Source organism: Arabidopsis thaliana (genome assembly GCF_000001735.4).
Source record: "Arabidopsis thaliana chromosome 1 sequence".
NCBI classification, from domain to species: domain Eukaryota; kingdom Viridiplantae; phylum Streptophyta; class Magnoliopsida; order Brassicales; family Brassicaceae; genus Arabidopsis; species Arabidopsis thaliana.
Genome location: NC_003070.9, coordinates 30400526 through 30427671, shown reverse-complemented (window position 1 = coordinate 30427671; position 27146 = coordinate 30400526). Strand labels below are relative to the sequence as shown.

At 37.6% G+C, this 27146-nt stretch overlaps 9 protein-coding genes, 1 long non-coding RNA gene and 2 pseudogenes across 25 annotated transcripts; 6 read left to right on the top strand and 6 right to left on the bottom strand.

Moving 5' to 3' along the window:
* Window positions 1-94: 94 nt before the first annotated feature.
* AT1G81020 lies at window positions 95-833 on the bottom strand (annotated as a pseudogene). The gene has a single exon.
* A 281-nt stretch (window positions 834-1114) lies between these two features.
* On the top strand, window positions 1115-1832 carry AT1G81001 (annotated as a pseudogene). The gene is made up of 4 exons: window positions 1115-1137; window positions 1269-1331; window positions 1404-1455; window positions 1695-1832.
* A 647-nt stretch (window positions 1833-2479) lies between these two features.
* Window positions 2480-3251, bottom strand: AT1G80990 (XH domain-containing protein; the record flags this gene model as incomplete). The annotated part of the gene is made up of 2 exons (NM_106747.1): window positions 2480-2914; window positions 2997-3251. The coding sequence occupies 2 exons, from the start codon at window positions 3249-3251 to the stop codon at window positions 2480-2482; spliced, it is 690 nt and encodes a 229-aa protein (NP_178214.1).
* A 268-nt stretch (window positions 3252-3519) lies between these two features.
* AT1G80980 (stress response NST1-like protein) lies at window positions 3520-5622 on the top strand. 2 transcript variants are annotated; one of them, NM_001335029.1, is made up of 5 exons: window positions 3520-3947; window positions 4028-4473; window positions 4857-4906; window positions 5001-5053; window positions 5189-5622. In NM_001335029.1, the coding sequence occupies exons 2-5, from the start codon at window positions 4232-4234 to the stop codon at window positions 5486-5488; spliced, it is 645 nt and encodes a 214-aa protein (NP_001322282.1). In that variant the 5' UTR covers window positions 3520-3947; window positions 4028-4231; the 3' UTR covers window positions 5489-5622. The 2 variants fall into 2 exon arrangements, with proteins under 2 accessions (NP_001322282.1, NP_178213.1); NM_106746.3 differs by having other exon boundaries at window positions 3520-4473; window positions 5189-5614.
* Window positions 5623-5676: 54 nt separating this feature from the next.
* On the bottom strand, window positions 5677-7570 carry AT1G80970 (XH domain-containing protein). Of its 4 annotated transcripts, NM_001335027.1 has the most exons (4): window positions 7302-7560; window positions 6760-7208; window positions 6158-6280; window positions 5677-5967 (listed from the first exon to the last, which is right to left on the bottom strand). In NM_001335027.1, exons 1-2 carry the CDS (start codon window positions 7503-7505, stop codon window positions 6768-6770), a joined length of 645 nt encoding a protein of 214 aa, NP_001319435.1. In that variant the 5' UTR covers window positions 7506-7560; the 3' UTR covers window positions 5677-5967; window positions 6158-6280; window positions 6760-6767. The 4 variants fall into 4 exon arrangements, with proteins under 4 accessions (NP_001319435.1, NP_178212.2, NP_001185453.1 ...); NM_106745.4 differs by having other exon boundaries at window positions 5677-6280; window positions 7302-7566; NM_001198524.2 differs by having other exon boundaries at window positions 5944-6280; window positions 6788-7208; window positions 7302-7570.
* A 1054-nt stretch (window positions 7571-8624) lies between these two features.
* On the bottom strand, window positions 8625-12549 carry AT1G80960 (F-box and Leucine Rich Repeat domains containing protein). 6 transcript variants are annotated; one of them, NM_202466.2, is made up of 8 exons: window positions 11752-11836; window positions 11566-11661; window positions 11143-11235; window positions 10815-11036; window positions 10105-10725; window positions 9963-10005; window positions 9820-9890; window positions 9381-9748 (listed from the first exon to the last, which is right to left on the bottom strand). In NM_202466.2, the coding sequence occupies exons 2-8, from the start codon at window positions 11605-11607 to the stop codon at window positions 9452-9454; spliced, it is 1389 nt and encodes a 462-aa protein (NP_974195.1). In that variant the 5' UTR covers window positions 11608-11661; window positions 11752-11836; the 3' UTR covers window positions 9381-9451. The 6 variants fall into 6 exon arrangements, with proteins under 6 accessions (NP_178211.3, NP_001319434.1, NP_974194.1 ...); NM_001335024.1 differs by lacking the exon at window positions 11752-11836 and adding an exon at window positions 12517-12549 and having other exon boundaries at window positions 9292-9748; window positions 9820-10005; window positions 11566-11684; NM_202465.2 differs by having other exon boundaries at window positions 9292-9748; window positions 9820-10005; window positions 11752-11855.
* AT1G09997 lies at window positions 8788-9167 on the top strand. The gene has a single exon (NR_139736.1). It is a non-coding gene; the product is annotated as an other RNA (long non-coding RNA).
* Window positions 12408-15523, top strand: AT1G80950 (Phospholipid/glycerol acyltransferase family protein). Of its 2 annotated transcripts, NM_001335023.1 has the most exons (9): window positions 12511-13252; window positions 13590-13715; window positions 13851-13888; window positions 14024-14088; window positions 14291-14359; window positions 14439-14572; window positions 14674-14814; window positions 14912-14975; window positions 15266-15523. In NM_001335023.1, the coding sequence occupies exons 1-9, from the start codon at window positions 12737-12739 to the stop codon at window positions 15283-15285; spliced, it is 1173 nt and encodes a 390-aa protein (NP_001321299.1). In that variant the 5' UTR covers window positions 12511-12736; the 3' UTR covers window positions 15286-15523. The 2 variants fall into 2 exon arrangements, with proteins under 2 accessions (NP_565249.1, NP_001321299.1); NM_106743.3 differs by having other exon boundaries at window positions 12408-13252; window positions 14912-15267.
* On the bottom strand, window positions 15383-17087 carry AT1G80940 (Snf1 kinase interactor-like protein). 4 transcript variants are annotated; one of them, NM_106742.5, is made up of 3 exons: window positions 16599-17087; window positions 15992-16323; window positions 15383-15923 (listed from the first exon to the last, which is right to left on the bottom strand). In NM_106742.5, exons 1-3 carry the CDS (start codon window positions 16711-16713, stop codon window positions 15729-15731), a joined length of 642 nt encoding a protein of 213 aa, NP_565248.1. In that variant the 5' UTR covers window positions 16714-17087; the 3' UTR covers window positions 15383-15728. The 4 variants fall into 4 exon arrangements, with proteins under 4 accessions (NP_565248.1, NP_001322935.1, NP_974193.1 ...); NM_001335021.1 differs by having other exon boundaries at window positions 16413-17026; NM_001335022.1 differs by having other exon boundaries at window positions 15541-15923; window positions 16069-16323; window positions 16599-16971.
* An 816-nt stretch (window positions 17088-17903) lies between these two features.
* AT1G80930 (MIF4G domain-containing protein / MA3 domain-containing protein) lies at window positions 17904-22333 on the top strand. Its single transcript, NM_106741.3, has 7 exons — window positions 17904-19522; window positions 19627-19816; window positions 20143-20246; window positions 20358-20454; window positions 20559-20860; window positions 21012-21317; window positions 21545-22333. The coding sequence occupies exons 1-7, from the start codon at window positions 18173-18175 to the stop codon at window positions 21896-21898; spliced, it is 2703 nt and encodes a 900-aa protein (NP_178208.1). The 5' UTR covers window positions 17904-18172; the 3' UTR covers window positions 21899-22333.
* A 625-nt stretch (window positions 22334-22958) lies between these two features.
* Window positions 22959-24169, top strand: J8 (Chaperone DnaJ-domain superfamily protein). The gene is made up of 3 exons (NM_106740.5): window positions 22959-23365; window positions 23454-23522; window positions 23630-24169. Exons 1-3 carry the CDS (start codon window positions 23123-23125, stop codon window positions 23807-23809), a joined length of 492 nt encoding a protein of 163 aa, NP_178207.1. The 5' UTR covers window positions 22959-23122; the 3' UTR covers window positions 23810-24169.
* AT1G80910 (vacuolar fusion CCZ1-like protein (DUF1712)) lies at window positions 23946-27041 on the bottom strand. The gene is made up of 10 exons (NM_106739.4): window positions 26740-27041; window positions 26348-26553; window positions 26102-26195; window positions 25823-26006; window positions 25632-25741; window positions 25457-25552; window positions 24880-25305; window positions 24639-24794; window positions 24332-24546; window positions 23946-24236 (listed from the first exon to the last, which is right to left on the bottom strand). The coding sequence occupies exons 2-10, from the start codon at window positions 26527-26529 to the stop codon at window positions 24206-24208; spliced, it is 1494 nt and encodes a 497-aa protein (NP_178206.1). The 5' UTR covers window positions 26530-26553; window positions 26740-27041; the 3' UTR covers window positions 23946-24205.
* Window positions 27042-27146: the final 105 nt, after the last annotated feature.

Below are 27146 nucleotides of genomic sequence, written 5' to 3'. Positions count from 1 at the left end.
CCCTAAACCCTAAACCCTAAACCCTAAACCCTAAACCCTAATCAAGACATGGTAACTAATTAAGAATAAGAATCAAATAATTTAGTTTGCAACCAAAATAATGTTATTCTAATCAAGAATCCACCAATATTATATCACACAGTAGTTTAAGAAACACATGAACCAAAACTCATGGTCGTCGACTGAGATTATCTGGATGTACCTTTCTGCAGGATTGACTGTGTTTGTAGAAGGGTTAACCGATTTAAGCTGATGTAATGGGATTACTACATGTTTAAGATGATGAAGATATAAGTATTACTACCCAGTGTTATTATAGTCTGCACAAGAAATTAGTCACAGAATCTAACGTTCTTCACACTATTCCTACCATCTATGAGGTCGCTTTCTACAATAGTTATTTATAGCAAAAAGTTCGATTGTCTCAAATAAAGAAGATTAGCTTATAATAGCTCCATTCAGTTTGACCAGAATTTTTGTACGAGAGAGGGTTATCGCTTGAGTAAGCAAGTTTAGTAGTGGATACGTAAAGAACTCCCATGACTGGACCAGCTGATGTTGATAAGTAGCACGCAAATGAATTCTGCAGCTGCTCCTCTAGAATAGTTTCAAAGGTTTGTCTGAAAATTTTCTCATATCCTCCTTTTGTCAGAACCTTTGTACTCTGTGCAATTCTTCCCATTGCAGCATCCGCAAAACTCGAAGCAGTTTTCACTGATTGTGATGAATATCAAGGTTCTGGCAATAGGTGGTGGTAGATGTTATTTTTGGATTGACCGCATGCATCCTTCTTAAATCTCATTCACAGGTGCTTTAGAGGAAGAGGTTTCTTTGCTTTCTTTAGTTTATTGCATCCCTTATGATTTATGCCTTATTTCCTCTGTTCTTAGTTTATAGCGTCCTCTTTCGATTCGACTTTTCTATTTGGTATTTATGATGTGTTTAGCTTCCCTTTCATAGGGCTTAGTTTGCGAGAAAATCACGTCTTCCGCCGGCCTTAGTTTTTGGATATTTTTATTTCGTCCGCCGACTTAAGTTTTCTTTGTTTAAACATTTGTATTTCTCTTTAGTACCACAACAAGTTTAATTAATCAAATTTCAGATGAGAAAAAAAATGTTATGTGCGTGTTGCGTCTTGTAACAACTATACTTGTGAAAATATAAGAACAATCCCTCTTCATTTTAATTCCTTCCTGGCTACTTAGTTTAATATCTTCCAGCCGGGATAACTAAGTCTGAAGAAGTGCAGAAAACTGAGTCTTTTTCAGCGATGTATTCGCCAATTCCCCCTTCTTTATTTCAGCAGATACAGCTGGCATATTGTGGTCAAGGTTAGCTTCCATCACTCACAAGATTCTCACTTCAGTTCACGATTTCTAGCCCTAAGAGTTTATACTTCTTAGGGATAATGAGGAGTACAAGGAGATAATCGTTCAAGCTGGGAGAACCTATGAGGTAATATGTTCTCCGTAGCTGCTTTTGTTTATTAATGAAACTGAAACTTATTGCCATTCTAAGACTCTTGACACTTGTTCTATCTGAAATTGTCATGTTCAAAAACGTGAAAAGTGATGTTAATGACTGTAGTATGTGGCATTCAGATTTTCTGCTGGCAAACAAAAAGAAAGCATATGATAAGCACTTTCGTTTGAGTCTGGCGTAAGTATTGATGCATGTTCTTTTTGTTTATCTAGATCTCATTGATGGTGGAATCTGAAAATTCGTATATTGCTTGGGATTTCTCTTTGACGCAAGGCAAGATAACCATGGTAATAATTTTTAAAACCAAATACGTAACCGTGAATCATTTGATTGCTTTTTCGGATGATTGAACTTGCGATATGTTTCCCCATCATGGTATTGATTTTAAAACCTGCAATATGTTTCCCAAGCATGGTATTGGGTTTCTTTCCCTCTTCACAGGGGTGTCTAGTTTGTTCTCTTATGAGGTAGAGTTCAAGAATTCATGAAACTTAGTTTTTGGTCTCTGGAATGCACCAACTAAGCTGCTTTGGTCTGACGCTGAGGTCATTTTCAACTGGGTAGAGACTAGAGACTGTGAAGGGTAATGTATCTCGGGCTTTCTTCGAAACCATATGACCAAATGGTCCATGTCCATCTAATACACCACAAAACACTGATCGTCTCTCGAACAAAAAGTTCTGGAAATTGAAATGGTTTTCACAAGATAGAAATTTGCAGAGATAGAATATAAGAGCCAGTTTGACGCCCGGACGAGAGTCTTTCTCATTCAAAACCAACCAATTTCGCCGAGGCAGAAAACGTTTTCGATTTTATTTACCAAGAATCGGATTACATCTATCATCAAACCAAACCCTAGAAAGTTAATCGGATTGCATCTATCCGTATCAAACCAAACCCTAGAAAAAAGTTAATCGGATTACATTTCTCCGTAACAAACTAAAAGCCAAGGAAAAAAAAAAAAAATCGATCCTAAACGTAGAATGCCCAGCTCTACTCAGCAGCAGTCGTCACGACGTGGCCTGCCCTGAAGCCGCCGTCGGGCTATCTCTGGAAGCGGACCGAGTAGTTCCATGAGTGTTGCTTCTCTTCTTTCTTCAAGATTCCACGGTTTCATATAAACATTCGTCCTCAAAGCCACTCGCGCTTCACGAAACGCCTTTCGTATTAGCCAATAGACTTCATCACCGGAGCTCGCTTTGAGTCTTTGTAGATCCTTTTTGATTTGTTCCCCCTCTATGCCCCCATTGAACAAAGCACTGACTTGGTGTTTCCAAGCATTGCTTATTGAAATTGCTCGGTTTAAAGTTTCTTGCTCCGTTTCCATCGCCGTCACTATGTGGCGTGAACATGCTTCTGTAATTTCATTAAGGTTTAGTCGTCCCATTCTTCTTTCAGGGCCATCGAAGGTGCAATCAAGTTCCCTAAACATCTGATGAACAGAATAATTCTAAATAAATATATATCTTACAGAATTGAGTAAAATTAATCCAAGATTAAGAGTAAAAGCTTACGTTAAGCAGCCTGCAACTCGCAGCAAGCACTTCTTCTTCTTTACTATCGATCTCGTCTTCTAGAGAAGACACCAATACGTTATCACCATCTTCGTTTCCCTCTTCTGCGATTTCACTTTGTTCCTTTTTCTCTTCTGAGGTTTCACTAGCTTCTTTCACGCTTCTTGAAAGAACTTTATCAATTTTCTCCTTTAAAGACTCCTTCAGGGACTTAATTTCTGCCGTCAACCTCTCAAAGTCACTCAATCTATCCATACCTTGCAGAGCCTGAGATTAAAAGAGGGATTCTAAGATTAACAGAGGGATTCTTGAATGAATTTGAGAGAAATGCAAAAAAAATGGCGAAAGCGGAATGGCCAGAAAAGCCACTGCCTCTGTATTTATATACGTTCACGTGTGTGTTACGCCCAATTTGAGAATGGGTCAAGGCCCAATTTGTTTTTATTTATTTTTGTTAAATGATAATTCAATTTAAAGTTTAAAAAAAAATGTTTTAAAGAGCTAAAAGCCCAGTTTTGGAAGCCCAAAATACAAAAATAAAAAGCTATTACGAAACTTGAACCAAAACTATAACCAATAGTTGTAATTGAACATAGTTAGACCGTGTATCGTTGCCGACCAGGATCGTAGTGGAGTGATTGAGCAACGACGAGCGATGAGATTCCAAATCGTCCAACTAAAAGGGCAGTCAAAAAGGAGACGATCACGACTTTCATCTGCAGTAGCACAAAGCAAACACTTCGGATCTACTTGCAAACCCCACTTGTTCAATCGGTCGCGCTTTGGACACCTATTCAACACGAATAGCCAAGTAAGAAACTTATGTTTGGGAATTCCTCCTGAACACCAAACAATCTTATACCACAGTACAGTGAGTAATTTCTCCTTTAAAGCTAAGCATATTTTCCCTGTCGTGTGCTTGTCCTTGAACTGATCATCAATCCACCAACGGTAAGAATCAGGTACTTCTTCTGAGAGATTAATTGTGGATAGTTCAATGTGATAGCTCACTTGTGCTTCTGATCTTGCAGGAGGAAGTCTCCAGCTCCCTCGCCTCCACAAATCTGCTAGTAGAGTGCCTTTCGGAATACCTGTCTCATAACAAATAGTGAAAGACCGTACCGTATCCGGTTATCGTGGAGACCAACATTAGCCTCAAGACCGCGTTTTGAAACGCTCATATTGTGTGGAAAATGCGCGAGTAGTGATTGGAGCTGACGCCGGGAGAGATCAAGATGATTCGCGGCAGAGGCTCGTGGTCCGGATTATCGACCCGGTTGAAGCTTTACAGGACCCGACGTTTCTGCACAAAAGGAGAGAATAAACTCGAGAAGACGGAATCTAGCGTTGCTCATCACAGCGAGACTGAATCTAGTGTTTCTCGCTACGATGAGACCTATAAGAAACTCGATAAGCTCGATTTCGTGACCGCTGCGAAGATCTTGTTCACTGAACCACCCAAGAAGAACAAATTTGGGTAATTTCTATCGGAGATTTGGGGTTTAAAGAGGGTTTTACTCTCGAATGCGTGCACACACTCTTCGCTGATCTTGTCCTTTGTTTAGTTTATCAGATGCTATAATGTGTTTGATTCATGCTTCTATCGGCCTTAAATCATGGAAAGACCCTATTTTTTTAAACTTACCTTGTATATTTTGAAGTTAATTTTAGGCTACAAAACCTCAGAATTGTAGAATTGTGGAATGTGAGCTTCTTTAGGCTGAAACAAGTGAACTGGTTTTCAACTTCTGCTGCGAGTGTCTCTTTGACTTTCTGAAACTATCTCTTATATAGTAAGTTGAGTTCTTGTGCTGCTTTGTGTTTGTAGTATGTTCTCATATGGATTTTGCTTTGTGTTAGGTTTGATTGGCATGTGGTGCAATTCATCATCGTCTGCTTGCCATCTGTAGGTATTGCCATTCACTCCCGTTATCTTAGTTGTTATGTTCAATGTTTTCTGTCAAATGTGACTTGTTTATAAATGGCTATTGTTTCTTGTAACAGCTGTGTATCTGGTTGCTCAATATGCTCGCCGGAAAATGAAGATCATGGATGCTGTGAGTTCTCCTTATTGTTCATTATCAAACTGATATGAGTTTCTGATGATGTTTCAGTCATGTCTTAATGTTTATCCTCTGTCTTCATTCTGGTCATTGTTAGCATATGCCTCATGATATTGGACTAATTCTCAGGAACTTGGAGAGAAGAAAAGGAAAGAAGAAGAAAAGAAAGAGAAAGAAGAAGCTGAACAAAAGGCATTACAAGTAGAGGCAGCAACCAAGTCTCACGAAGAGCTAATGGAGATGAGACAGAGACTGGGAAAAATCGAAGAGACAATAAAAGAAATTGTTTTGGAAACCAAGAAACCTTCAGGGAATGCTCCAACCAAAACCCAAGAAGATCAATCAACTAAACTCTCCCCAAAAGAAGTATCACAGCCAGAAAAAGAACACAAGGGCAATGTACAGAAACCAGGTGATGGACCTCACTGAGATGATTAGAAGGGAAACTTAGGTGGTAGATGACGAAGAATGTACCCTTCTGTGGGTTATTATTCTTTTGGAACTGATACACTAGTTGATGCAGTTCTCTCATTTTACTTTTGTTTGTTGAATCACCTTTATAATTAATATAGATTACAAGGATTTGCAAGCTATAAGAGCTACAGTTTTTTTTTTTTAAAACTTGCTTCCATTTCTTTGTACAACATAACAAAACAACACAACATCTCATGCTAATTCAAATAGGTCAAGTATGCTACTTTGTTGTCCAAACATAGACTTGTCCTCCAGCTGTGGATCCTGCAAGCGTTCCAACATTATAAGGATGGCAATGGATCCTGCATGGTATAGCTCTCTGCAGAGGGTTATGCAGTTCCATCACTGTTCGCTTTAGTTTTGGATTGATCACATCAATCTTCTTTGACAAATTGCCCACATAGATGTATGAATCATCCCACCCCCATACTGCCCTGCAATCAAAATCATTACCAACTTCAGTTTTTCGACAAATAGACGAAATCAATTCCTACTTCTTTTCATTTCTCATAACAAAAAAGAGTGGAAAAAGAGTGTATTGGTCAGAGAAATAGTGAAGGTAAGTCGACATTTTTCCCAGTTTACATCAATGATCACTCCAAAACTGACAATATTTTCCATTACCCAGATTAATCCTAATCCATGGATAGGCTAGCCAAGAATTTTTGTTGTTTGCCTTTTGAATCCAGAAGTTGCTGAGATTATCGGATAGGACAACTCTCTTAAACCAGGCCACCCACACAGAGCCTGATTAGAAAAAGAGTAACCAGATAAGTTTAATCATACAAGCCTTATTCCATACCTGCAAATCACGAACCCCTACAAGGCCCAATTTGAGATAAGTGTAAGAAACTTTTATCGATTAACAGATAAAAGTACTCCTAGGCCTATCCAAAGATCTGAAACCAGTAGCAAGAACCCTACTGAGATCTGGAAAATCGGCGAGCACAAGTTTGATGGACTGGCGATACAAAGTCGGTTTCGATTTGGGTTTTGTTGTATGGCTTCAATTGTTGAATCTATTCCAGTTATATGTTTATATAGTAAACTCTTTTACAGTAAAATGTTGTTTCCAATCATGTTAATAACATAAAAGAGAAAGAAAACCACGATGAATTTCGCCAACACAGAAACGTAATTCATATCCTAAACCGTACTTTCGATCAGAGAACAGAGGATCAAGAAAGTCTTTTTCAAATCCTAAACTGTTTATAAAATAATAAAACCTGTGAATTCAGGCATGACGTCTTATACGCCCCCTGATTAACGCTTGAAGCTGATCTAGTAACTCGGAAAGAGTACATTCTCTTCCTTCTTCAAGATCCCATGGTTTGAAATCAACACTCGTCCGCACAGCCACTCGCGCTTCACGAAAGCCCTTCCTAACAAGCCTGTAAACCTTCTCACCCGAGTCCGTTTTGAGTGCCTCTAATTCGGTTTGATCGTAGGGACGAAACGGCATCTCCTTTTCCCCTTGTAAGTAAGCCAAACGCACAGAGTCGAGAATTTTTTTTTGCCACAGAGTTCTAATCAAATCCGCTCTCTCGAAAGTTTGCTCCTCCGTTTCGTTCACCAACACTTTGTGGCCGAGACAGGCGGCTCTGAATTCTTCAACTTGTAGTCGTCCCATATCTCTTTCATTGCCATCAAAGGAGTGATCAAGTCCGCTAATCATCTGATGAACAGAATATATCTGAATAAATATATATATACATATATCTGATAGAAGTGAGTCAAATATTAATCAAAGATTAACCGAAGAACTTACGTTCAGCAGCGTGCAACTCGCAGCAAGAAGGATTTCTTCCTTTCTATCGATCTCGTCTTCGAGAAACTCCACAGCCACAGAACTACTCGGAAGATCGCCAACTTCTTCTTGTATTGCTATTTTTTCCTCACAATCGCTGTTCTCAGAATCTACCATATCCAAAAGTCTCTCAACTTCTCTCTTCAATCCTTCAAATTCGTCCATTCTTGGATAGAAACAAAGGGATTCTTGAACAAATTTGAGAGAAATATAAAAAAATGTGGAATGGCCAGAAAAGCAAACGCCTCTGTATTTATATACCTTCATGTGTGTTTACGCCCAATTTGTGAATAGGTCAAGGCCCAATTTGTTTTTATTTATTTTTGTTAAATGATAATTCAATTTAAAGCATGAAAGAAAAGGTTTTACAGAGCTAAAAGCCCAGTTTTGGAAGCCCAAAATACAAAAATAAAAAGCTATTACGAAACTTGAACCAAAACTATAACCAATAGTTGTAATTGAACCAGAAAATCGGTTGGGGAGAAAGACCACCGAATATTGCGATCGATGATTGGTAGTTAAGAAAATCGTATATGCTCTTTTCAAATGAGATTGTGTTCCTTATATTTTCTGATTAAATTGGCATTAGCAAGTATTTAGATTAGTTAGTTATCTTTTCTTTTAGTATTTAGATTAATTAAAAACAGTCGTGCAAATAATAAGTTTCTTATCTTTTATTTGTACATTCATTTTCAAACATTGACTTAGCAAGTATTTAGATTAATTTGTTAGACAGATTATAGAAATCTCTTTAAATCATAACTAATATTTTTGGTAATTGTTTTATATGTAACAGATACAAAAAATCTTGCAGTGCAAAATTTGGTATCCTATTAAAAGCTTAAGATTCAATCATAGGGTCCACGAGTTTATCCGAAAGAATGCCAAAGATCCATCTGTTAGCCTTATATCCAATCATTTGGGTATGCGTTTGTATCTGAAACAATGCCCAGGATCCGCGTGTTTGTCAAAGTGTAAATGTCGAATTTAACCATAAACGAAATCTTTTGTTTATTTTTACAAATTAATATTTCTAATGGGATTTCTTGTAATATTTTACACTTTATAAAGTTATTTTACATCTAATACTTTCCAATTAATAGTATAGATTAAAAGTTAATAGCACTAAGCATGTTATGCAATGTCATTTGGCTCAAATAGTACAATGCATTATTACCGTTCGTACATGCGGATAAAACGCAGTGAAACGCTCTTGAAAGCTTGTGGAAGTAGTTCATTCATTATAATTGTAATAAATACTTTCTTCTTATTTTTTGCATTACGTCTTCACTTCGTATTATGTTTTCCCTTTGATACAATTGAACACATAATCTCTTTTTTTCTTTCTTTCTACACATTCAATAAGAAGGTGTAATCCTTAAGAGTTAAGACCTTTGCTTAGGCATTGGTTTCATAAACATGTATTACATCTTCTTATATAACTTAACTTGTTCATGGTATGTAGTAGACTACTATCTACAATTGAAGTGGACCACGATGAAAAAGGTATTCAGATAGAATTAAAGACAAAAACACATTGGCTAGATGATAAGGCTGATTCTGAGCCCAGGAGCACCCGGTAGTTAATGGTTAAGAGTGGGTATCAAAGTAATAAACAGAAACTGTGGGGGCGAATTAGAGAAATATGGGGAGAAATGAAGGGTATAGTTGCAATGGTGGCATTTCAGTTTATATTGGCAGGAATGTTCATCTTGTTGAAGCTAACGGCCGCTGATGGTACGAACCTCAAAGTCCTTGTCGCTTATCGTCTCTCCTTCGCTACTCTTTTCATTCTTCCCCTCACCCTCGTCTCCAAAAGGATGAAACAACACTGTACTGAGAGAAGATTATATAGGAGATTTTTTTTTTTTTGTCAATCATATAGGAGATTATGTGTATGTGAGTTTATATCATTCTTCAATCTAGTTTCTAGATACCCAAAACTTTTCCCTTTGAGACTAAAGCCCAATAATATCTGCAAATTATTTTGACCAGAAGAAAAAATAAAATTGAGAAGTTCGTATCAAAAGTGTTAATGTGTTATATACCCTAAACCACTTTCGTCAAATTTAGATTGAAAAGATTTGAACTTTTGAACCAATTAAATTCGATTAGAAACATTTGATGGTAAGCTTAGTTTGAAGTGCCTGTAGTTTGGCCACTGCCGCTTCTATCTTTAACCTCTTCCTTGCAGGAAAGGTTGACGTCTTGATCATCATCTTCTCGACCACAGTCCCTTGCCTAATCAAACACGTCATCAAGGCAAACTCTTCCTCTGAGCCGCTGAAGTTATACATCCACACAGTATCCACGCGGAATTTAGCATTGGGGAACGGATCTTTCTTATTATTATCCTCCCACAACTTCTTATCCCAAGACTTATTTTCTTCCCTAGGACCATTGTTATCCTGCACATACCAGCAAATTAAGACTCGGTAGTCATAGTCTTCAACTAAGAAGAACGAATGTACGCACATACCTTAAATATAATCTCGAGCTCCAGTATTTTACGAGTCCATAAACCTAAGACTTGTCGTAACCTCTCAACTTCTGTCGGATTCATTAAATCTACACTCACCGACAAGGCTACATACAAATTTGCAAACGGTCTCAACAACTCACCATATATGGTGTTCACAAATTCTTCATTCCCAATGCTCTTTTCCTACTCAACATCAAAACAATCAAATACCTTAATTCCTTTTTCCAGTGTATCCAAATACATTATTTGAAACGTGTAACAATATATATACATTATATGTACCTCTGATATGTTGTAGCTGATGTGAGGCACGTAAGGCCCTAGAACCCAAAAGTTTCTATTAAATTGGAGTTGGGGGGACTGGAGGGAAAGGTCATCTCTCCGACAGCAGATATCTATGATGGCGAGAATGTCTAGACTAGTTGTTGACACTTCAATGGCATCAATGCGTTCAAGAGAAGACACTTGCAAGAGCTTTAATTTTTTGTTCTCAATCTTCAAAGGAACCCTACTTTTTTTGAAGCAGCAGATGCCTAGTACAAGCACCTCAAGACAAGGGCAAGATGCGAGTACCCTGTTAAAGACTCCAATCTCGGGAGCGACGATTGATAAAAGTTTGAGGGTCCGGAGATTCGAGCAGTTTCTCAAGGGATGTGAGCTTTCGAGAAAGTATGAATGTAGCGAGAGAGACATAAGACTTGGATGGGACAAGGAGTCTGGGGAAAAGTTAAAAGTTTTGAACTTTCGATCCCAAGTACCATAATGGTATCTAAGTGTGAGAACTTTCGTGCGTTTCACGCAACTCAGTAATCGAATCCAAGAATTGAGCATTCCATTTCCACCTTGATATGGGACATGGATGATCACGCAGCTCTCTAGATGTCCACGATGATTGTTTATAACCTTTTACAAACCAAAAAGTGATTTATTTAAGATATGAATAAGCAGATACAAACTAATAAGAGAAAAGAAATTGACTGATAAGAAGGGACCTGAGTAATCAATGTAGCAACTGGATTCGAACCATCGAGCGTGTTGTTGGAATTGATAATATTCTTCCGCATGTCGAAGACGAGATGAGACATTTGATTCCACACATGTTCCCATCGCTTCGACACAACACTCGTCCTTATGGCTTCTTCTGTGGAAAGTCTCGATAATATTATGAGCAATACATCGTCAGGGAGTTTGCTGATCCAATCAACATTTTTGACCTGATCAGATGATACCATTAGGCAAACAAATAGGTTAATCTACGCCACAGTATAAGAGTTACAAGTAGACATGCATTATATAACAGAGAAGTGAACAGAATTAGACCTTAACAGAGTGATCATCAGAGACGGTAATTAGATAGGGCTTATCGTCATTGGCCAATGTAAAAGTTGGGTAAGGTAAACCAAGATTCCAAACCTGAAGATGAACAAGCATGTAAACATAGAATGAGATAACATGTCTCAGAACCTTACTCGGACTAAGTGCCATAATCAAGTTACATGGTTCTGTATGATGCAGGTCCACAGATTTTACTCTCGCTAATTTCTTCTGATCCCATAAAACCAGAGTGAATGATACGAAAGAAGAGACTCAATAACCCAAACACAAAAAAGGTACACATCTTCTATTTCATCGTCATCACCACAAGACAAAATTTCGAATCAGATTAGACAAATCGTAGAAAAAAATTCCCTCTGAGATTCCACTCTAATTCGTCGGCGAATTTGCTGATCCAGTCAATATTACCTTATCACATGACGATGATGATGATGATGATGATCTCTCCATATTGGCACGGAAGATTCCCTCAGATTTTTGAAGCGTCTGATTCTGTAGCTGATTCTAAGATGAAAGCACAAGATTTTCTGAGAAGAAGAAAATAAAAATAAAAAGATGTCAAGAGATTATTAGGGTTTAAAAAAAAATTATTACATAGATTTGTTTCGACAATATGCGTCCGGAAAACGCCGATCGGAACAATGCACACGATTTCAGTCGTTGAAGTCCAAGCTCTTTGAAAAATATAATGATTTGTGTATGAATTGTTATTCTTGATACCATATATATATAGGAGACTAACTTATATTTAATCTAAATAAATTAGAAAATAGTAAATATTTTAAATTTCTTAATTCTTATTCCAATAGGAATTTTGTATTCAATCAACTTTTTTAACCAATCAACTTTTTTTCAGTGCTTATTTTTGTAAAAACCATACTTCTCTTGCAAATACATTTTTCTAATGCATACCGTAGTTACAATACTGTATCATAAAACTCACAATTTTTATACAACCAAATACATTGTTACCATTCGAACTTGTATCACTTAATAGAGAAAACAATGATGTTTCTATCTTATTTTTTGAATATTCTACTAGTGAATTTTTTATCATCCAAGAAGATACATATTTATTTTGTTAAAAAAATGAAAAAGATGGTTTTTCTTATCCAAACGGAAAATTCCTTTGTTTGATTAGGATATAAATTGCGTTATACGTATATATTCAAAAAATAAGATGGACGAAATATAAGGAAAATCTCATTGATATTATCTGGAAAATAAAAAATTCCAATCGTGTGGTCCGTCTTTTGTTCCGACTGATCTATCTGACGGTTAAGATAGAAGAGCGTATATTAAAGTTACCATGGACCTTGATCCACAGGATTAAAACACTTGTTTTAGTTTCATGTTTACCTTTTACGGCGAATCTACGTGTGCGCGAAAGCTGAAATCTTCACGGGGAAATCTAGAGACGACGAGGAAAAAAGGATGACACTTTCTTCAGATCCGCGATCTATTTCTTCATCCCAACATAACACGAACTTCCTTGTGTGATTCAATATCTGAAACCCTCTCTCTTCCTTATAAAAAAAACCAAAAAAAGATTAGATTTTTAGGTTAGGTGAAAACAATAATGGAATCAGAGCTCAAAGATTTGAATTCGAATTCGAATCCTCCGTCGAGCAAAGAGGACCGGCCGTTACTGAAATCAGAATCCGATTTGGCGGCTGCCATTGAAGAGTTAGACAAAAAGTTCGCACCTTACGCGAGGACCGATTTGTATGGGACGATGGGTTTGGGTCCTTTCCCGATGACGGAGAATATTAAATTGGCGGTTGCATTGGTGACTCTTGTTCCATTGCGGTTTCTTCTCTCGATGAGCATCTTGCTTCTCTATTACTTGATTTGTAGGGTATTTACGCTGTTTTCTGCTCCTTATCGTGGGCCAGAGGAAGAGGAAGATGAAGGTGGAGTTGTTTTTCAGGAAGATTATGCTCACATGGAAGGTTGGAAACGGACTGTTATCGTCCGGTCTGGGAGGTTTCTCTCTAGGGTTTTGCTTTTCGTTTTTGGGTTTTATTGGATTCACGAGAGCTGTCCAGATCGAGATTCAGACATGGATTCTAATCCTAAAACTACTTCTACAGAGGTATAAGCTTAGCTAAGTCTCAAAACCAGCTAAAGTTTTTTGCTTTCGTTTGTTTATTGTGTTTGTATTTGATAGTGTTGGAGGTACTTCTACGTTTGGATAGTTAGTTATAAGGAACTTAAAAAGTGTCAGACTTTGTTGTAAGAAGATATAGTTTTGGGGCAATTTATTGGCTTGGTACGACGATTTTGCTCAAAGGAGTAGTTAGGTTGCTGTACTATTTATTGTGATCGTCCTTATGGGACCTCTTTTTTACTGAAATTGATTTAAGGTTTACTTCCCACTGATGGGTTGGCGTTTGTCTTTTATCTTCATTTGTTCTGTCTTTTGGCTGCAGATAAACCAGAAAGGGGAAGCCGCCACGGAGGAACCTGAAAGACCTGGAGCCATTGTGTCCAATCATGTTTCGTACTTGGACATTTTGTATCATATGTCTGCTTCTTTTCCAAGTTTTGTTGCCAAGGTTAGTTGATAGAAATAGGCTATATCATCATAGCTCTGTTAAACTACTGTCTGAAGTTCAAATTTTGGGTATTCTTTAATGGCAATGACATTAACATTTATTTGTCTGTTCTCCCTCATGATTTTGATGCTGAAGAGATCAGTGGGCAAACTTCCTCTTGTTGGCCTCATTAGGTTAGTTCTGAATGACTTATCTAAGTTCTTGAAACAATCTTTGTATCTCATCACAACTTCAAAGTGTCCTTGTTTCTGTTATTCGTTTGTAGCGTTCATCTCAAACTTATATCTCCTCTCTTATTTGTCTGACAGCAAATGCCTTGGTTGTGTCTATGTTCAAAGAGAAGCAAAATCGCCTGATTTCAAGGGTGTATCTGGTATGGATGCTTACAAAGAAAGAGAAATCTTAAAAATCTTCTGCTAGTGTATTCTTTTCTAGTTCTTTAACTTCCTTTGTTACCACTTTGCGTTATCTATCTGATAGTTAGAAATCTATGAACCGAATCCTCTGTAAATCTCTAATGCTACTCTAAATATGTCTTCGTAGGGTATATCTAACCGCTGTTTTTATCTTTACAGGCACAGTAAATGAAAGAGTTCGAGAAGCTCATAGCAATAAATCTGCTCCAACTATTATGCTTTTTCCAGGTTCAGTATTGCTAGCACAATCGATTTATCGACCAAACCATCATTGTTTCCTTACAACTGTTATTTGGTCTCACCACAGAAGGAACAACTACCAATGGAGACTACTTACTTACATTCAAGACAGGTGCATTTTTGGCTGGAACTCCAGTTCTTCCGGTAATATTAAAATATCCGTATGAGCGCTTCAGTGTGGCATGGGATACCATATCCGGGGTGAGTATTCATTCATCTTTAAAAAATTCCCGGTTATCTCATGCTTTGAACATCAGCTTTTCATTAGTAGAGTTACAAGAGTCATGTTTCTTGTTTTTTAGGCACGCCACATTTTATTCCTTCTCTGTCAAGTCGTAAATCACTTGGAAGTCATACGGTTACCTGTATACTACCCATCCCAAGAAGAGAAAGACGATCCCAAACTTTATGCTAGCAATGTTCGGAAATTAATGGCCACCGAGGTATTTAACTGCAGTAAAACGAGAGCTGTATATATACTTTGAGGGTGTGTTATTGCTTACCAAGGTTTGGCTCTGGTTTTCTTCTTGTTGCTTGCAGGGTAACTTGATTCTATCGGAGTTGGGACTTAGCGACAAAAGGATATATCACGCAACTCTCAATGGTAATCTTAGTCAAACCCGTGATTTCCATCAGAAAGAAGAATGAAATTTTCTGGCCTGACAATGTTTGTAATGTAGTAGTCTTTACCAAAAACAACCACGACCTTGATTGAATAATGGTTCTTGTGATGATAATAAAAACCAAAAGTTTGATTACACAAATCGACCTTTTTACCAGTGTCTTTTTTAGCTACTGTGTTATAGTGAGTTTTCAAAAAATCAGAAAGAAGCTGTGGCTGGGATGGAAACTTTGGGCATGTAAATCTGAAGCATCTCTTTCGTGTTCGTGCAGGTTTGTTTTGCAAAAGCTAATATGGACACTCGAAATTCGTGGTCTGAATATTTCATTTATTCATAGGAGAAGGAAACTTTTAACACAACTTTAGTAATATACATTTAACACATCTCATTTCTGAAACTTGTATTTATTTTGCCTCTGTTTCTTGCTGAAGAAAGATACACACACACACACACACACCAAATGGTTCTTTTTCCTCCTAAGAGCTTCAATGAACATAATCGATTCAATCAAATGCCAGGTTCAAATCTTGCAGGAGAACTCATAACTTAGAATATATAATGTTCTTGATTATGTTTTGTTCTATCACACAAGGGAACAAGAGTAGCTTAACCAAATAATAGATGGTTAAGCTTCTTTCTTTTCTTCTTTTTTGTGGACGAGACAAATCTACAAAAGAATAAAAAAAACAGAACACAGCTATTATAGGTGAGACATAAATTTGATGAGAACTAGCTTAGGGTTCTTCAGCTCCTTCTTCGTCATCTTCTTGTATCATGTTCACAAGCATATCAACTTGCTCTTTCAACATTGTGTTCTCTCTTTCAATCTCTGTTCTCTTGCTTCTCTCTTGTAGCAGCTGAAGCTGTAGATGCTCTAAGCACCGTGAATCCTCTTCTAGCTGCTCGTTTAACCCATCTATCTCTCGATCCTGTCACAATCCCACAATCCGTAAATCAAACTCCAGCAAAAATCTGCATCATGTTTAGTTTGTTTTACCTTTCTGTTCATTTCTTGGACAGCTATTCTACGCATGCTCTCAACTACATCAACATTCACAAGCTTCCTCTTCTTACCGATCAACCAGCCTTTTGGGTAGTTTGCAGTCTCGAAATCCGGCGGTGGCAACAATGAATCAGCCGCAGTTGGTCGCTTTCCGTTCAAGTTCGTAATGGGTTCAAGTGGCTCGAACAGAGCTTTCCTTTTCTCGGACAGAAGAGGAGTTGTGGTCATTGGTTCCCCAACTTTCTCGGTATCCATTGCTGTTATCTCGTTCTTCTCTGGTGTGACCTCCGTAACAGCCTCCGGTGCTTTGTCTAGGTTCAACAATGCTGCGATCAAAATAGTTAATGCTTTGAGTTCCAAAATCACATGCAAACGGATCAGATCAAAACGAAAGTTACAAAGTCTTTGATTTTACAAGCTTAAGACAGAGAGAAGAAGACTAAAGCTCCATGTCTAGATCTCGAGGAAATAGTTCACATAGAGCTAAAACAATTGATGCTTAAAAAAAATTCCAAATCTTTCAGACCAGAAATAGAAAGGGTAGCTAATAAAGGTCTAGAATCTTTAATGGTCTGAGAAAACAAGAAACAGTGGAAAAAACCTGATCTTTTTCTTGATTTCCACGCGATCTTGGTGGTAGAGACAGGGAAAAAACCTCCGACAAACCCATCACTGACTGTCTTCATGTCTTTCTCAAATCCAACCCCTTTCTCCATCTAAATCTGAAAATTTCCCAGAAGATACACGAATTTTGAGAAAGAGAAGAAGAAGAAGAAGATAACGTACAAGGAATCGAATTCCCAAGAAAAGAGGGCTCTCTGTTAGATTTCAGTTGAACGGTAATGATTTGGCGTTTTGGTTACGACTACCAAATGCTTTTGCTTTGTGCTTCAGCTACAGAGGCTTGTGAAAATGTTTTTTATTCTTACAAAAAGAAAAAAAATCAGAAGTCGAAAATAGTTGTCTTATCGTATTCTTTAGGTTGGGACCTTTTCCCTCTTTATTCCTTTGCTAAATTTTCATGCAACCTTTAACCTTCTTTATTTTTTTATGAATTCATCTTTAATCCTTTTCTAAACTGTTTTTTTTTTTCCTTTTGGGAAATAACTCATTAAACGATTTATTGACTATGATCATACGTCTCTTCCACAAGTATTCTTCCGGCACAAGTCTTGCCTTAAATCAATTGAATAAAAGAATTAGTATAAATCATCTGATTACTTTTTTGTTTTGTTTTAATATCATAATCAATGACCGTTGAGACTTATTCAAAGTAATGTGATTTGATTTGTTCAGAATACTAATTTTGAACTCAAATTGATAAGACCTTTATTTTTGTTTAATCATTTCTTGTGTTAGTCAAGACCTTTTGTATTTACTTGAAATAAATTTTCCATGCAGCCAAGAAAAATATATTAAGCTACATATTATTTTACCAAATACTAACTGAATAGTAAAAATAATCTTTGGGGGGCAGCGTTAGGTGTCTTTAGGACGAGAATTAAATTACTGAATACGGAGTTATAAAAATAAATGTTTGGAACTTGGTAAGAGCATATGCCACGAAACAGAGCATCTTTCTTGAAGTTAGTAATTCTTGGAATGTGCGTCGGTCTTCTTACAATTTGCAAATATTCGAATTTGATAAATATTATCCCAACCCATTGAAATAAGATGTAGTCTTGGGCTCACGACAAATCCTCATTCAAAATTGAGCCTCTTGACCCATTAAGCTTCTTCTTTTCTTTTTTTTTGGACAAACTCTTCTTCTGGTTACAAGAACTGGTCACCCAAATAGTTAGCAGATTTTAGTCTGAAAAGTATGATTGGAAGAGATACAGTGACTGAAGAAATGGCCTTGACCCATTGGGCCTTATGTTTCCTTGGATTTAAAATTATAAGCATATAGACATTGTGTCGTTTTGAGCATCGATAAGAGGACATCGTGTCGGCGAAAGAGCGCCATCTACAACAAAAACCCAAATCGACACAGATTTTTGTTTCGCCAGTCTATCACACTTTTGCTCGCCGATTTTCCAGATCTCAGTAGGGTTCTTGCTACAGGTTTCAGATCTTTGGATAGGCCTTGGTGGATTTTTATCTATCAATCGATAAAAGGTTCTTACTTTTACTCTGTAAATCGTAGTTTGGGTTGTTTGTACTACTTTCTCATCCATGGGTAGGCACGGTAGTTCCTCCGACGAAGAAGAGAGAGTTAGAAGAAGGGATAGGAGAAGACGAGAGAGAAGCCCTGATGTTAGAAGATCGAGGACTGAGACAGATGATGTTGCTCGTCGTGTTAGGGTTTCTGATGATGAGGACCGTAAGAGCTCGCGACGAGATCTTGAGATTGGTGGTACTGTCGCTGATGGTGAGGGACGCCGTGGAGATAAGGTCAGAAGAAAAGAGACTTCTGATGATGAGGAATTAGCTAGACGGTCGAGAAAGGATCGAAAAGAAGCGAACTCTGGTTCTGAGGATGATAGAGGTAAAAGAATTGAGGTAGATAGTGATGGTGATGGTGAGAGGAGAGTGAATAAGGGGAGAAATACGGATAGAGTTAGAGCTGACACTTCTTCTGATGAAGAAGATGATTTGAAGGGGAATAAGAAGGAACCGATGGAGGTTGATGATGATTACGGTCGGAGAGGAAGGAGAAGAAGCCCCAAAGTCATGGAGAAACAGGGTAGAGAGAGAAGTCATAGGGGTAGTAGAGTCATAGCTGATAAACCTTCTGATGAGGAAGATGATAGGCAGAGGAGCAGGGGAGGTAGGCGAGAAAGCCAGAGGAAACGCAGGGATCATCGAGCATCTGACGACGATGAGGAAGGTGAGATTAGGAGTGAGAGAAGAGGAAAAGAGAAGAATGATAGAGGTAGTGAAGGTCTCTTAAAGAGGGATCGGAGGGAGAGAGACTTGACTGATGGGCATGAGAATGGGAGTCGGCGTAGGGAAAGTGAAAGAAAAGATAGGAGTCGGAGGGACGATGGAGTTAGAGATGAAAAAGAAAGGAGACACAATGATAAATATGATGATAGTCAAAGAGACAAGTTGAGAAAGGAAGATAGCAGGAAAAGGGAAGAGAAGAAGATTGAGGTTCCAAAGCCCAAGCTGGCAGAACTCAATCCATCTGAGAACAATGCTATGGCCTTGGGAAAAACAGGAGGAGTTTATATTCCTCCGTTCAAGCTAGCACGCATGATGAAGGAGGTGGAAGATAAAAGCAGCGTAGAGTATCAACGGCTTACATGGGATGCTCTCCGTAAAAGTATTAATGGGCTCGTCAATAAGGTTAATGCAAGCAACATCAAGAACATAATCCCTGAACTGTTTGCTGAAAATCTCATCAGAGGAAGGGGACTTTTCTGCCGTTCATGTATGAAGTCTCAAATGGCATCTCCTGGATTCACTGACGTCTTTGCAGCTTTAGTCGCTGTTATTAACGCCAAATTCCCTGAAGTTGCTGAACTTCTATTGAAAAGGGTCGTTTTGCAGCTAAAGAGAGCGTATAAGCGTAACGACAAGGTTTGTCCTTTTTTTTGGCTTTTCGAATCTAAATTTTTTGTCAAGCATTTTGATTTATATGTATCATATTTATACATTGTTATGTCTCATATTTGTTTTGGCAGCCTCAATTGCTTGCTGCTGTAAAATTTATAGCGCATCTAGTAAACCAGCAAGTCGCTGAGGAGATCATAGCACTTGAGTTAGTTACCATACTTCTGGGAGACCCAACTGATGACAGTGTTGAGGTGGCTGTTGGGTTTGTGACGGAATGTGGTGCAATGCTTCAAGACGTTTCACCAAGAGGATTGAATGGTAAAAATCATTTCAATCTCTCTTTGTTGGATAGAAATCTTGTTTTGTTATGTTGAAGAATCATTAGACTATTTGTAATTACACTCAAACCATCAAATTCTTTCACAAGTCAATGACTATTGACATATATTGGTATGATATAATCCATCTAGTAATTACACTCCATCCATCTAGTTCTTTTGGAAAAAGATAACGTTGAAATTTGGTTGTGTGTCTTAGCTGTTTCATTTCGGACTTCAGCAATTTTTCATGGCATACATGCTCTATATTTCCACGGCTCTTCCTTTTATTTTCGTGTTTAAGCTCTTCTAGTTTTTGTAATACAGGGATTTTTGAGAGGTTTCGTGGTATACTGCACGAGGGAGAGATAGATAAGAGAGTTCAGTATTTGATTGAAAGTCTCTTTGCTACTAGGAAGGCGAAATTTCAGGTAATTTACTCCTTGACACATTGAATTCGAATCTGATATTTTGGGTTGTGATAGATGTAGCAGTATGCTTATTGTCACGGATAGCAAATCTTGTTGATGGTTTACTTTCAGGGACATCCGGCCGTTCGTCCTGAGCTAGATCTTGTTGAAGAAAAATATTCGCATGATCTCTCTCTTGATCATGAAATTGATCCTGAAACTGCTCTTGGTAAGCTTGGTATTGTATTTTAAAGTTTACTCCATGCTCTAGAGAGCGGTTATTATTTTGGAAGTACTGAAACTGCTCTTAATTCTACATTTTTCTGACTGAAGATATTTTCAAACCTGATCCTGATTTCGTGGAGAACGAAAAGAAATATGAGGCGCTGAAGAAAGAGTTACTCGGTGACGAAGAGTCTGAGGATGAAGATGGCTCTGATGCTAGTTCAGAGGATAACGATGAGGAGGAAGATGAGTCTGATGAAGAAGATGAAGAACAAATGAGAATAAGAGACGAAACAGAGACTAATCTTGTTAATCTTAGAAGGACAATCTACCTGACCATAATGTCCAGTGTTGATTTTGAAGAAGCAGGTCACAAATTACTTAAAATTAAGCTTGAACCAGGTCAAGAGGTAACTTCTTCCAAATTCGGATACTCTATATTTTCCTGTGCTTTCTGCTTTTCTATTTTATTGTTTAATGTTGAAATGAATCCATCTTAAAGTTTGTGACTTTCTGCAAGTACAGAAGTCTTATGACATTCTTATCCAATCAATGTTGCAGATGGAACTATGCATAATGCTCCTGGAATGTTGCTCTCAGGAGAGAACATATCTGCGTTACTATGGATTGTTGGGTCAGCGTTTCTGTATGATCAACAAAATTCATCAAGAGAATTTTGAGAAATGCTTTGTTCAGCAGTATTCCATGATTCACCGTCTTGAGACAAACAAATTGCGTAACGTGGCTAAGTTTTTTGCCCATTTACTGGGCACAGATGCTCTCCCCTGGCATGTGCTTGCCTACATTCGATTAACCGAGGAAGACACTACTTCCTCATCTCGTATCTTCATTAAGATCCTATTCCAGGTAACTAGAATCTTCAGAACTCATTTGACTATTTCATGAAACTCAATTTCAGAGCTGTTCATCTCATTAATTTGATTGGAGATATGTTCATGTGATTGATTAATTTCTTGTTTCATATGAATTATGAAATTATGGATATGTTACATCACAATTAGGGCTCTGCTGATAAATTTTGTTAAGGTGTGGAAAATTGGTATTTGAGACTGTTTGGTTTGCATTTTTTGCAGGAATTGTCAGAACACTTGGGGATTAGGCTGCTTAATGAGAGGCTTCAGGATCCAACAATGCAGGAATCACTTGAATCTATATTCCCTAAGGATAATCCAAAGAACACGAGGTTTGCAATCAACTTCTTTACGTCCATTGGTCTTGGAGGCATCACAGAGAATCTGAGAGAGTATCTGAAGAACATGCCAAGCCTCATCATGCAACGGCAGAAGCAAGTTGCGGAATCAGAATCAGGATCATCATCTGGATCTGACAGTTCTGATTCCGAGTCTGAATCTGAGTCAGGCTCATCATCTTCTTCTAGTTCGGATGAAAGCGACAGAGAAAAGAGGAAGCGAAGAAGAAGATCATGAAGACTGTTTTGCTTGCTGTCTCCAGACTCCAGCAAATTTCTTGAAATTTCACATCTTGTTTTGGCTATTTCAACTTGAATTTTCTTGAGAACTCACTGAGCAATCATCTGGTGCTGTTCTTGCATATCAATTACGCAATAACCTGATGACAAGAGAATAGACAGTGGAAGGTTTGTGAACGGAAATGTTTTTGTTTGTTGTTGTCTAAATGTTTTATAAGACATTTTTATATAATTTGCTATGGTTTTTATGGGAAATTAGCTAAGTTCTCTATATAATAGCTTTGTATTAAAATTGTTAAACTGTTTAAGATAAATTTGATCAATAGGACCATAGATGTATATTTTTGTTGGGTACATTTTGTGATCCAAATTTATTTGCGTGTTCTGATTGGAATCATGAGATATTTTAAATGGTGAAAAGTATCAAATTGCCAAGGAATCTTTTTTTCGTATATTTGTTCTTCAAATAATTTTGTTTTTTGGATAAGAACGGATATTATGATCGGTCTTTCTCACTGATTTCAAAGTCAAAATATCACAATTCCAAAAACATATATCTTAAAAACTATTTCTTCAAATTGTCTCAAAGTATTACTGTGGTGCAAAGCTTTCCAAATCGTACTAATGGTTTATTACTTTTTAAAATAAAAAGTTTTGGGTGCTCTTAGTTTAGCGTGAATCTACTACCCACAGTATCTAAAACATACTTAATTAGTAAAGAAAACTGAATTGTACTTAACTACAACTTTAAACACATGCCAAGTACCAACAACCTATCAACCATTTCCTCTGTCTTTCACATTTTGTTAAGCCATACCAGAATTAAGACCTCAATAAAGTAGATAACTTTGAACAAAGTAGATGCTTTTTTTATTTTTGGAAAACAATATTAAACTTTTTTAAACATAACAACAAAAAGGTTGGGATGGATAACTTTTTTTTTATTTATAAATCTACTGTATGTGTAAAAATAGTAAAAAACAATTTGGCCGTGGAAATCGGTAGCGTTATGGATAAGGACACTTTGAGATGAGTCACCGTTTCCTTTCTTTATAAATAATCCCGCTTCCTCTCTTTATCCAATCCATTAAATCCTAAAATCCATTATTGATTGAATCTTCGAGTTACCAACAAAAAAAAAACTCTCCTTTATTTCAGTCTTCTTTTACAAATCATAATCTTCTCTTTGATTCCATCTTGTGAACCACCGGCATAAGAAAATATGACAATTGCTTTAACGATCGGAGGAAACGGGTTTTCGGGTCTACCAGGATCGTCGTTTTCTTCATCATCTTCGTCGTTTCGATTAAAAAACAGCAGAAGAAAGAACACGAAGATGCTCAACAGATCAAAAGTCGTTTGTTCTTCTTCATCTTCTGTAATGGATCCGTATAAGACTCTTAAGATCCGACCCGATTCATCTGAATACGAGGTCAAGAAAGCTTTCAGACAACTCGCTAAAAAGGTTTGACCTTTTGTTTAGCTCAATCATCTTAGATCTGGGTTTTTAAAATTTGACATCTTTCTGATCGATTTTGATTTGATTGTTGCAGTATCATCCTGATGTTTGTAGAGGAAGCAATTGTGGGGTACAGTTTCAGACAATTAACGAAGCTTACGATGTAAGCGTGTGCTTATGAAAGCTAACTATGCTTTTTGGTTAACTTAAAACAGATTTAAATTCGCTTTTGTAATGAAAATTGATCTCTTTGTTTTTTTTTCTTTGAAGATTGTGTTGAAGCAAATTAAAAATCAGATGGAAGGGACGGAGGAATTTGAGCCGTTCGATGTATACGACGAGGGATTGAACGGAATGAATGATCCAGATTGCGACACGTGGGAAGAATGGATGGGATGGGAGGGAGCAGGAACCCGTGATTACTCCTCTCACGTTAATCCTTACGCTTGATAAACGAATGATTTCACTAATTAATTTCGAAAGAAATCATCCAAATGTGTATAAATAACAATCAGAGAGAGACTAAAAGCACAACAATGTAAATAAGTGAAATTTGTCTCGGATAATGATTGCTTAAATGTGAATAAAGTAATCTCTCCTTTGTGTAAAAGCGTTTTTAGCTTTCCTGATTTTGGAACTAATCTTTGAGATTAAGCGAAGGTTTTATTCAAACCGTCAAGGGTCAAGTTCCACGTTTACTTTTAGTTGTGGATACAAAAGTCACCAAATTCTCATTCTTTGTAACGGTTTCTTTTATATCTTATAATTGAAAATCTAAAACATATCTCAAAACACTTCAAAAACACTTTCCTTTGCAACTTCTATCAAAACAAACAATTGCAGAATCTAATCCATGGGGAATGCCCCGCTGCAGTACCTGAAGAAATTGGCAACATCATTTCATTTTTTTTGTTTGGAAACCCTAATTCATGGGTTAGTACTTTAGTAGTAGTAGTAACTAAAAAGTTTTACCTGTTGCTGAATCTTTGGACAGAGTCTGTAGCATCAAGAAGAGTTTCACTTGCTTTCTCTAAAGCCATGTAAAGCTCTTTACCTCTGTTTAGACGCGCGATGACCCATGTGTTGTTCTTCGCTCGAATGCATATTTCCATGTCTTTCTCTTGCTTCGAGCGGTTTTTTTCTGTATCCACTTCTTCCCTTAGCTTGTTTAGTGCAAGCAAAGACTCCTACGAAATCAGAGACAATTTTGTTACACTCTTGCTTATGCTACTCACGAGATCGCAGTATATGAATATGATTGATGGAAGTTCTCTCTCACCTTTGCTAGTGTTGCTACCTTTCCTGGTGGAGAAGCTCTGGAAACTTCCATGTCATTATCAACTAGTAAGTAACGGTAACCGCTTACATGGTAAGCATTCTCACCGCCCCACCCTTTCGATAGCTTCTCTTCGACTTTCAAGATTTTGGTCGATGCCTGCAAAAATGCATAGAGATGATAAGGGATGGAGTCTGAAAAGATTTTACAATGAAGCAAGACAGGTTTACAGAGATGAGCTAACGTTTTCAATAACTTGCTGCTTCACGAATGAGATGTCTAGCTCTCCATTAACAATTGCAGCGATAGGCACGAGAAGAACCAAGGTGAGACTCTTGTACTGATAAGTCAAAAGGTAAAAACTTTCCTGTGTCTTCTGTATCAAAATTGTCGGGGTGGCATCTAAACCCCAAATATCAGTTACAAGAAACCCATCTTTCCCCTTCGACCACTTATCGTGCTGCAAAGGTCTAATAACACGACCTGTGCTACTACCATTTCCCGAAGGCAATGTACCACCTGAACCAAGAGGGGGCACCGTAGTAGATCTAGAAGATATTTGAGGTGAACCGGATCCTTTGCGTAGATATGACCAGGAACTTGTGCCAGATGATAGCGCGTTTGTGGTTAATCTCATGACAGAAAATGCAAACAAGTCGACGGTATCATCCTGAAAAGAGAAGAGAGAGAGAAGACAAAGACTAAAGCTTTTAGTATTAGTGAACAATATAGTCTACACAGACCACGATAATTTAAGAATCTTAACGACTCAACAATCTTGGCAAATATGATTAATGCGAATGAGGGATTTGAAAACATACAGGTGAGAGAGTTGTTGACACCAGTAGATCATGAAATAGAATCACAGAGTGGCATCGAACGGTCCCAGCACATGAATCTAGCACTCCGACGAGAGACTGTACATCTAAATAATACTATTCAAAATAGTGAACTTTTTTTTTGTTTCGAAACGCATCTTCTGATAGAGAAACAAACCTGAACTTCAAGTGCCGCATCTCTAGCTAAAGTTAGCATCTGAACTGTTCCACGCTCTTTCAAAGTGTCACGGAAGGAAGGTAACTGTTGTTTTTTCCCAACGAAAAGATCTGCCCCAAAATAGAAAAACTTTTGATAAGTGCTACTACACAGGGATTTTGTGGGCTATAGACTTGGTGATTATTGCTTACCATTTAAATAGTCTGTGATGAATGGATACAAGTGCGATCTTACAAGTCCTCCAGTTGGTTCTTTCTCAAGCAATGCCCTAATTGACCCTTGAAACATAACAAAGAGAGAGTGCACTTCCTTAAGCACTCTCCGCAATGCATCAATCCTCCATACAGCTTCAATCTCCTTATTTTTCTCTACAATCTACCAAAGTCTAAATCAAATTTTGTTCTTTTTATGCATATGAACAAAGTGCAAATCAATTGCTAAAACAAGTGAAAGAGTTGATAATGTTGTACCATGACCATCCAGATATCGGGCTCGGCCTCATAGAAAACATGGGAATGTCTCTCTGCTTCAATTACCTCACAAGCTGCCTCCGGGGAGAAAAGTCTGTGTTTATATTCCATAAACCACGTCTCAGGAACACCCAACAATACAGGAAAAGCTAATAACGCTCAAAATTTATGTGAACATGAGACAACATCAATCAATCCATGAACTCGAAAAATCTGTGTAAAGAAGGAAAATCTCTAGTAGCTAACCTCGTGAACGTGATAAGCCCTTCACTGAGACCTATAACCGATAGCTGAGTGGAGAAGGTTAGATCAGGAGGATAGAAGAACAAGATCTTGTCCAGTTCCTGTCCTTCGTGTTGGCCTCTTCTTAAGTCAAACACGCAAAGACGAAGGCTTTCAGTACCAGAGCTCATGGACGCCATTCCCATAGCTTCTAAGAGCTCATTAAACACCTTAAAAAGCACACAGAAATGTGTATCGGAAATCAGGCAATAATACAAACTCCGTATCTAAAATTCATAACTTTAAGGCACATCAAATCACCAGAGAACCCTACAATTTACGATTTTGGAGGTTCAGGTAATTGCAAGTTAATCAATTTCGTTAAGAAAATTGCGTAATCCATATAAATTGATTACCTTTGAGGATGAACCCTAAGAACAAAGTCAAAGGAGTGATCGGCCTTCAATTCACAAAGTTGATTTCTGATGATTGTGGACTCAGATCTACCAGAAAATTTTAGAAGCAAAACTTGGTGGTGAGAGGAAACCAGGTAAACGGGTCACCGGGTTAGGATCTAAAATGGACTCGGGTCGTAGAGGATCTTCAGATTCTCATCGGCTTACGTCATCCATTGTCTTCTCCAATGATCCCTTATTTTTACTTTTTCTAATCGCACGTTGTTGTCACCTATACTCGAATAATTTTTGATTTCGTCTCCTCAATCTATGAATAATTCCTAAACCGGTTATAACATTTCAGATTTCACATATCATTCTCTCATTTAGTCGTCACGCTTGGATCAAATAATTGAATACTAATTGAA

What these genes read in the sequence shown, in the direction of transcription:
- AT1G80960 (NM_001335024.1), bottom strand. Translation starts at nt 11,607, where the DNA reads ATGGAGAGATCATCATCATCATCATCATCGTCATGTGATAAG. An exon ending in TTGCTACATTGATTACTCAG is followed by an intron (nt 10,726 to 10,814) that starts GTCCCTTCTTAT and finishes GGTTTGTAAAAG; the next exon opens with GTTATAAACAATCATCGTGG. An exon ending in TCAGCTACAACATATCAGAG is followed by an intron (nt 10,006 to 10,104) that starts GTACATATAATG and finishes GATGTTGAGTAG; the next exon opens with GAAAAGAGCATTGGGAATGA.
- AT1G80980 (NM_001335029.1), top strand. Translation starts at nt 4,232, where the DNA reads ATGATTCGCGGCAGAGGCTCGTGGTCCGGATTATCGACCCGGTTGAAG. An exon ending in CGTCTGCTTGCCATCTGTAG is followed by an intron (nt 4,907 to 5,000) that starts GTATTGCCATTC and finishes TTCTTGTAACAG; the next exon opens with CTGTGTATCTGGTTGCTCAA. An exon ending in AAATGAAGATCATGGATGCT is followed by an intron (nt 5,054 to 5,188) that starts GTGAGTTCTCCT and finishes ACTAATTCTCAG; the next exon opens with GAACTTGGAGAGAAGAAAAG.
- AT1G80940 (NM_106742.5), bottom strand. Translation starts at nt 16,713, where the DNA reads ATGGAGAAAGGGGTTGGATTTGAGAAAGACATGAAGACAGTCAGTGAT. An exon ending in GAAATCAAGAAAAAGATCAG is followed by an intron (nt 16,324 to 16,598) that starts GTTTTTTCCACT and finishes TTTTGATCGCAG; the next exon opens with CATTGTTGAACCTAGACAAA. An exon ending in TCCAAGAAATGAACAGAAAG is followed by an intron (nt 15,924 to 15,991) that starts GTAAAACAAACT and finishes GGATTGTGACAG; the next exon opens with GATCGAGAGATAGATGGGTT.
- J8 (NM_106740.5), top strand. Translation starts at nt 23,123, where the DNA reads ATGACAATTGCTTTAACGATCGGAGGAAACGGGTTTTCGGGTCTACCA. An exon ending in TCAGACAACTCGCTAAAAAG is followed by an intron (nt 23,366 to 23,453) that starts GTTTGACCTTTT and finishes TGATTGTTGCAG; the next exon opens with TATCATCCTGATGTTTGTAG. An exon ending in CAATTAACGAAGCTTACGAT is followed by an intron (nt 23,523 to 23,629) that starts GTAAGCGTGTGC and finishes TTTTCTTTGAAG; the next exon opens with ATTGTGTTGAAGCAAATTAA.
- AT1G80950 (NM_106743.3), top strand. Translation starts at nt 12,737, where the DNA reads ATGGAATCAGAGCTCAAAGATTTGAATTCGAATTCGAATCCTCCGTCG. An exon ending in CATGGGATACCATATCCGGG is followed by an intron (nt 14,573 to 14,673) that starts GTGAGTATTCAT and finishes CTTGTTTTTTAG; the next exon opens with GCACGCCACATTTTATTCCT. An exon ending in GGAAATTAATGGCCACCGAG is followed by an intron (nt 14,815 to 14,911) that starts GTATTTAACTGC and finishes TGTTGCTTGCAG; the next exon opens with GGTAACTTGATTCTATCGGA.
- AT1G80970 (NM_001198524.2), bottom strand. Translation starts at nt 7,505, where the DNA reads ATGGACGAATTTGAAGGATTGAAGAGAGAAGTTGAGAGACTTTTGGAT. An exon ending in CGAGTTGCACGCTGCTGAAC is followed by an intron (nt 7,209 to 7,301) that starts GTAAGTTCTTCG and finishes TCTGTTCATCAG; the next exon opens with ATGATTAGCGGACTTGATCA. An exon ending in TCAAGCGTTAATCAGGGGGC is followed by an intron (nt 6,281 to 6,787) that starts GTATAAGACGTC and finishes TTTTCTAATCAG; the next exon opens with GCTCTGTGTGGGTGGCCTGG.
- AT1G80930 (NM_106741.3), top strand. Translation starts at nt 18,173, where the DNA reads ATGGGTAGGCACGGTAGTTCCTCCGACGAAGAAGAGAGAGTTAGAAGA. An exon ending in TTCACCAAGAGGATTGAATG is followed by an intron (nt 19,817 to 20,142) that starts GTAAAAATCATT and finishes TTTGTAATACAG; the next exon opens with GGATTTTTGAGAGGTTTCGT. An exon ending in TCATTAAGATCCTATTCCAG is followed by an intron (nt 21,318 to 21,544) that starts GTAACTAGAATC and finishes CATTTTTTGCAG; the next exon opens with GAATTGTCAGAACACTTGGG.
- AT1G80910 (NM_106739.4), bottom strand. Translation starts at nt 26,529, where the DNA reads ATGGGAATGGCGTCCATGAGCTCTGGTACTGAAAGCCTTCGTCTTTGC. An exon ending in CCGATATCTGGATGGTCATG is followed by an intron (nt 26,007 to 26,101) that starts GTACAACATTAT and finishes AGACTTTGGTAG; the next exon opens with ATTGTAGAGAAAAATAAGGA. An exon ending in TGTCAACAACTCTCTCACCT is followed by an intron (nt 25,306 to 25,456) that starts GTATGTTTTCAA and finishes TTCTCTTTTCAG; the next exon opens with GATGATACCGTCGACTTGTT.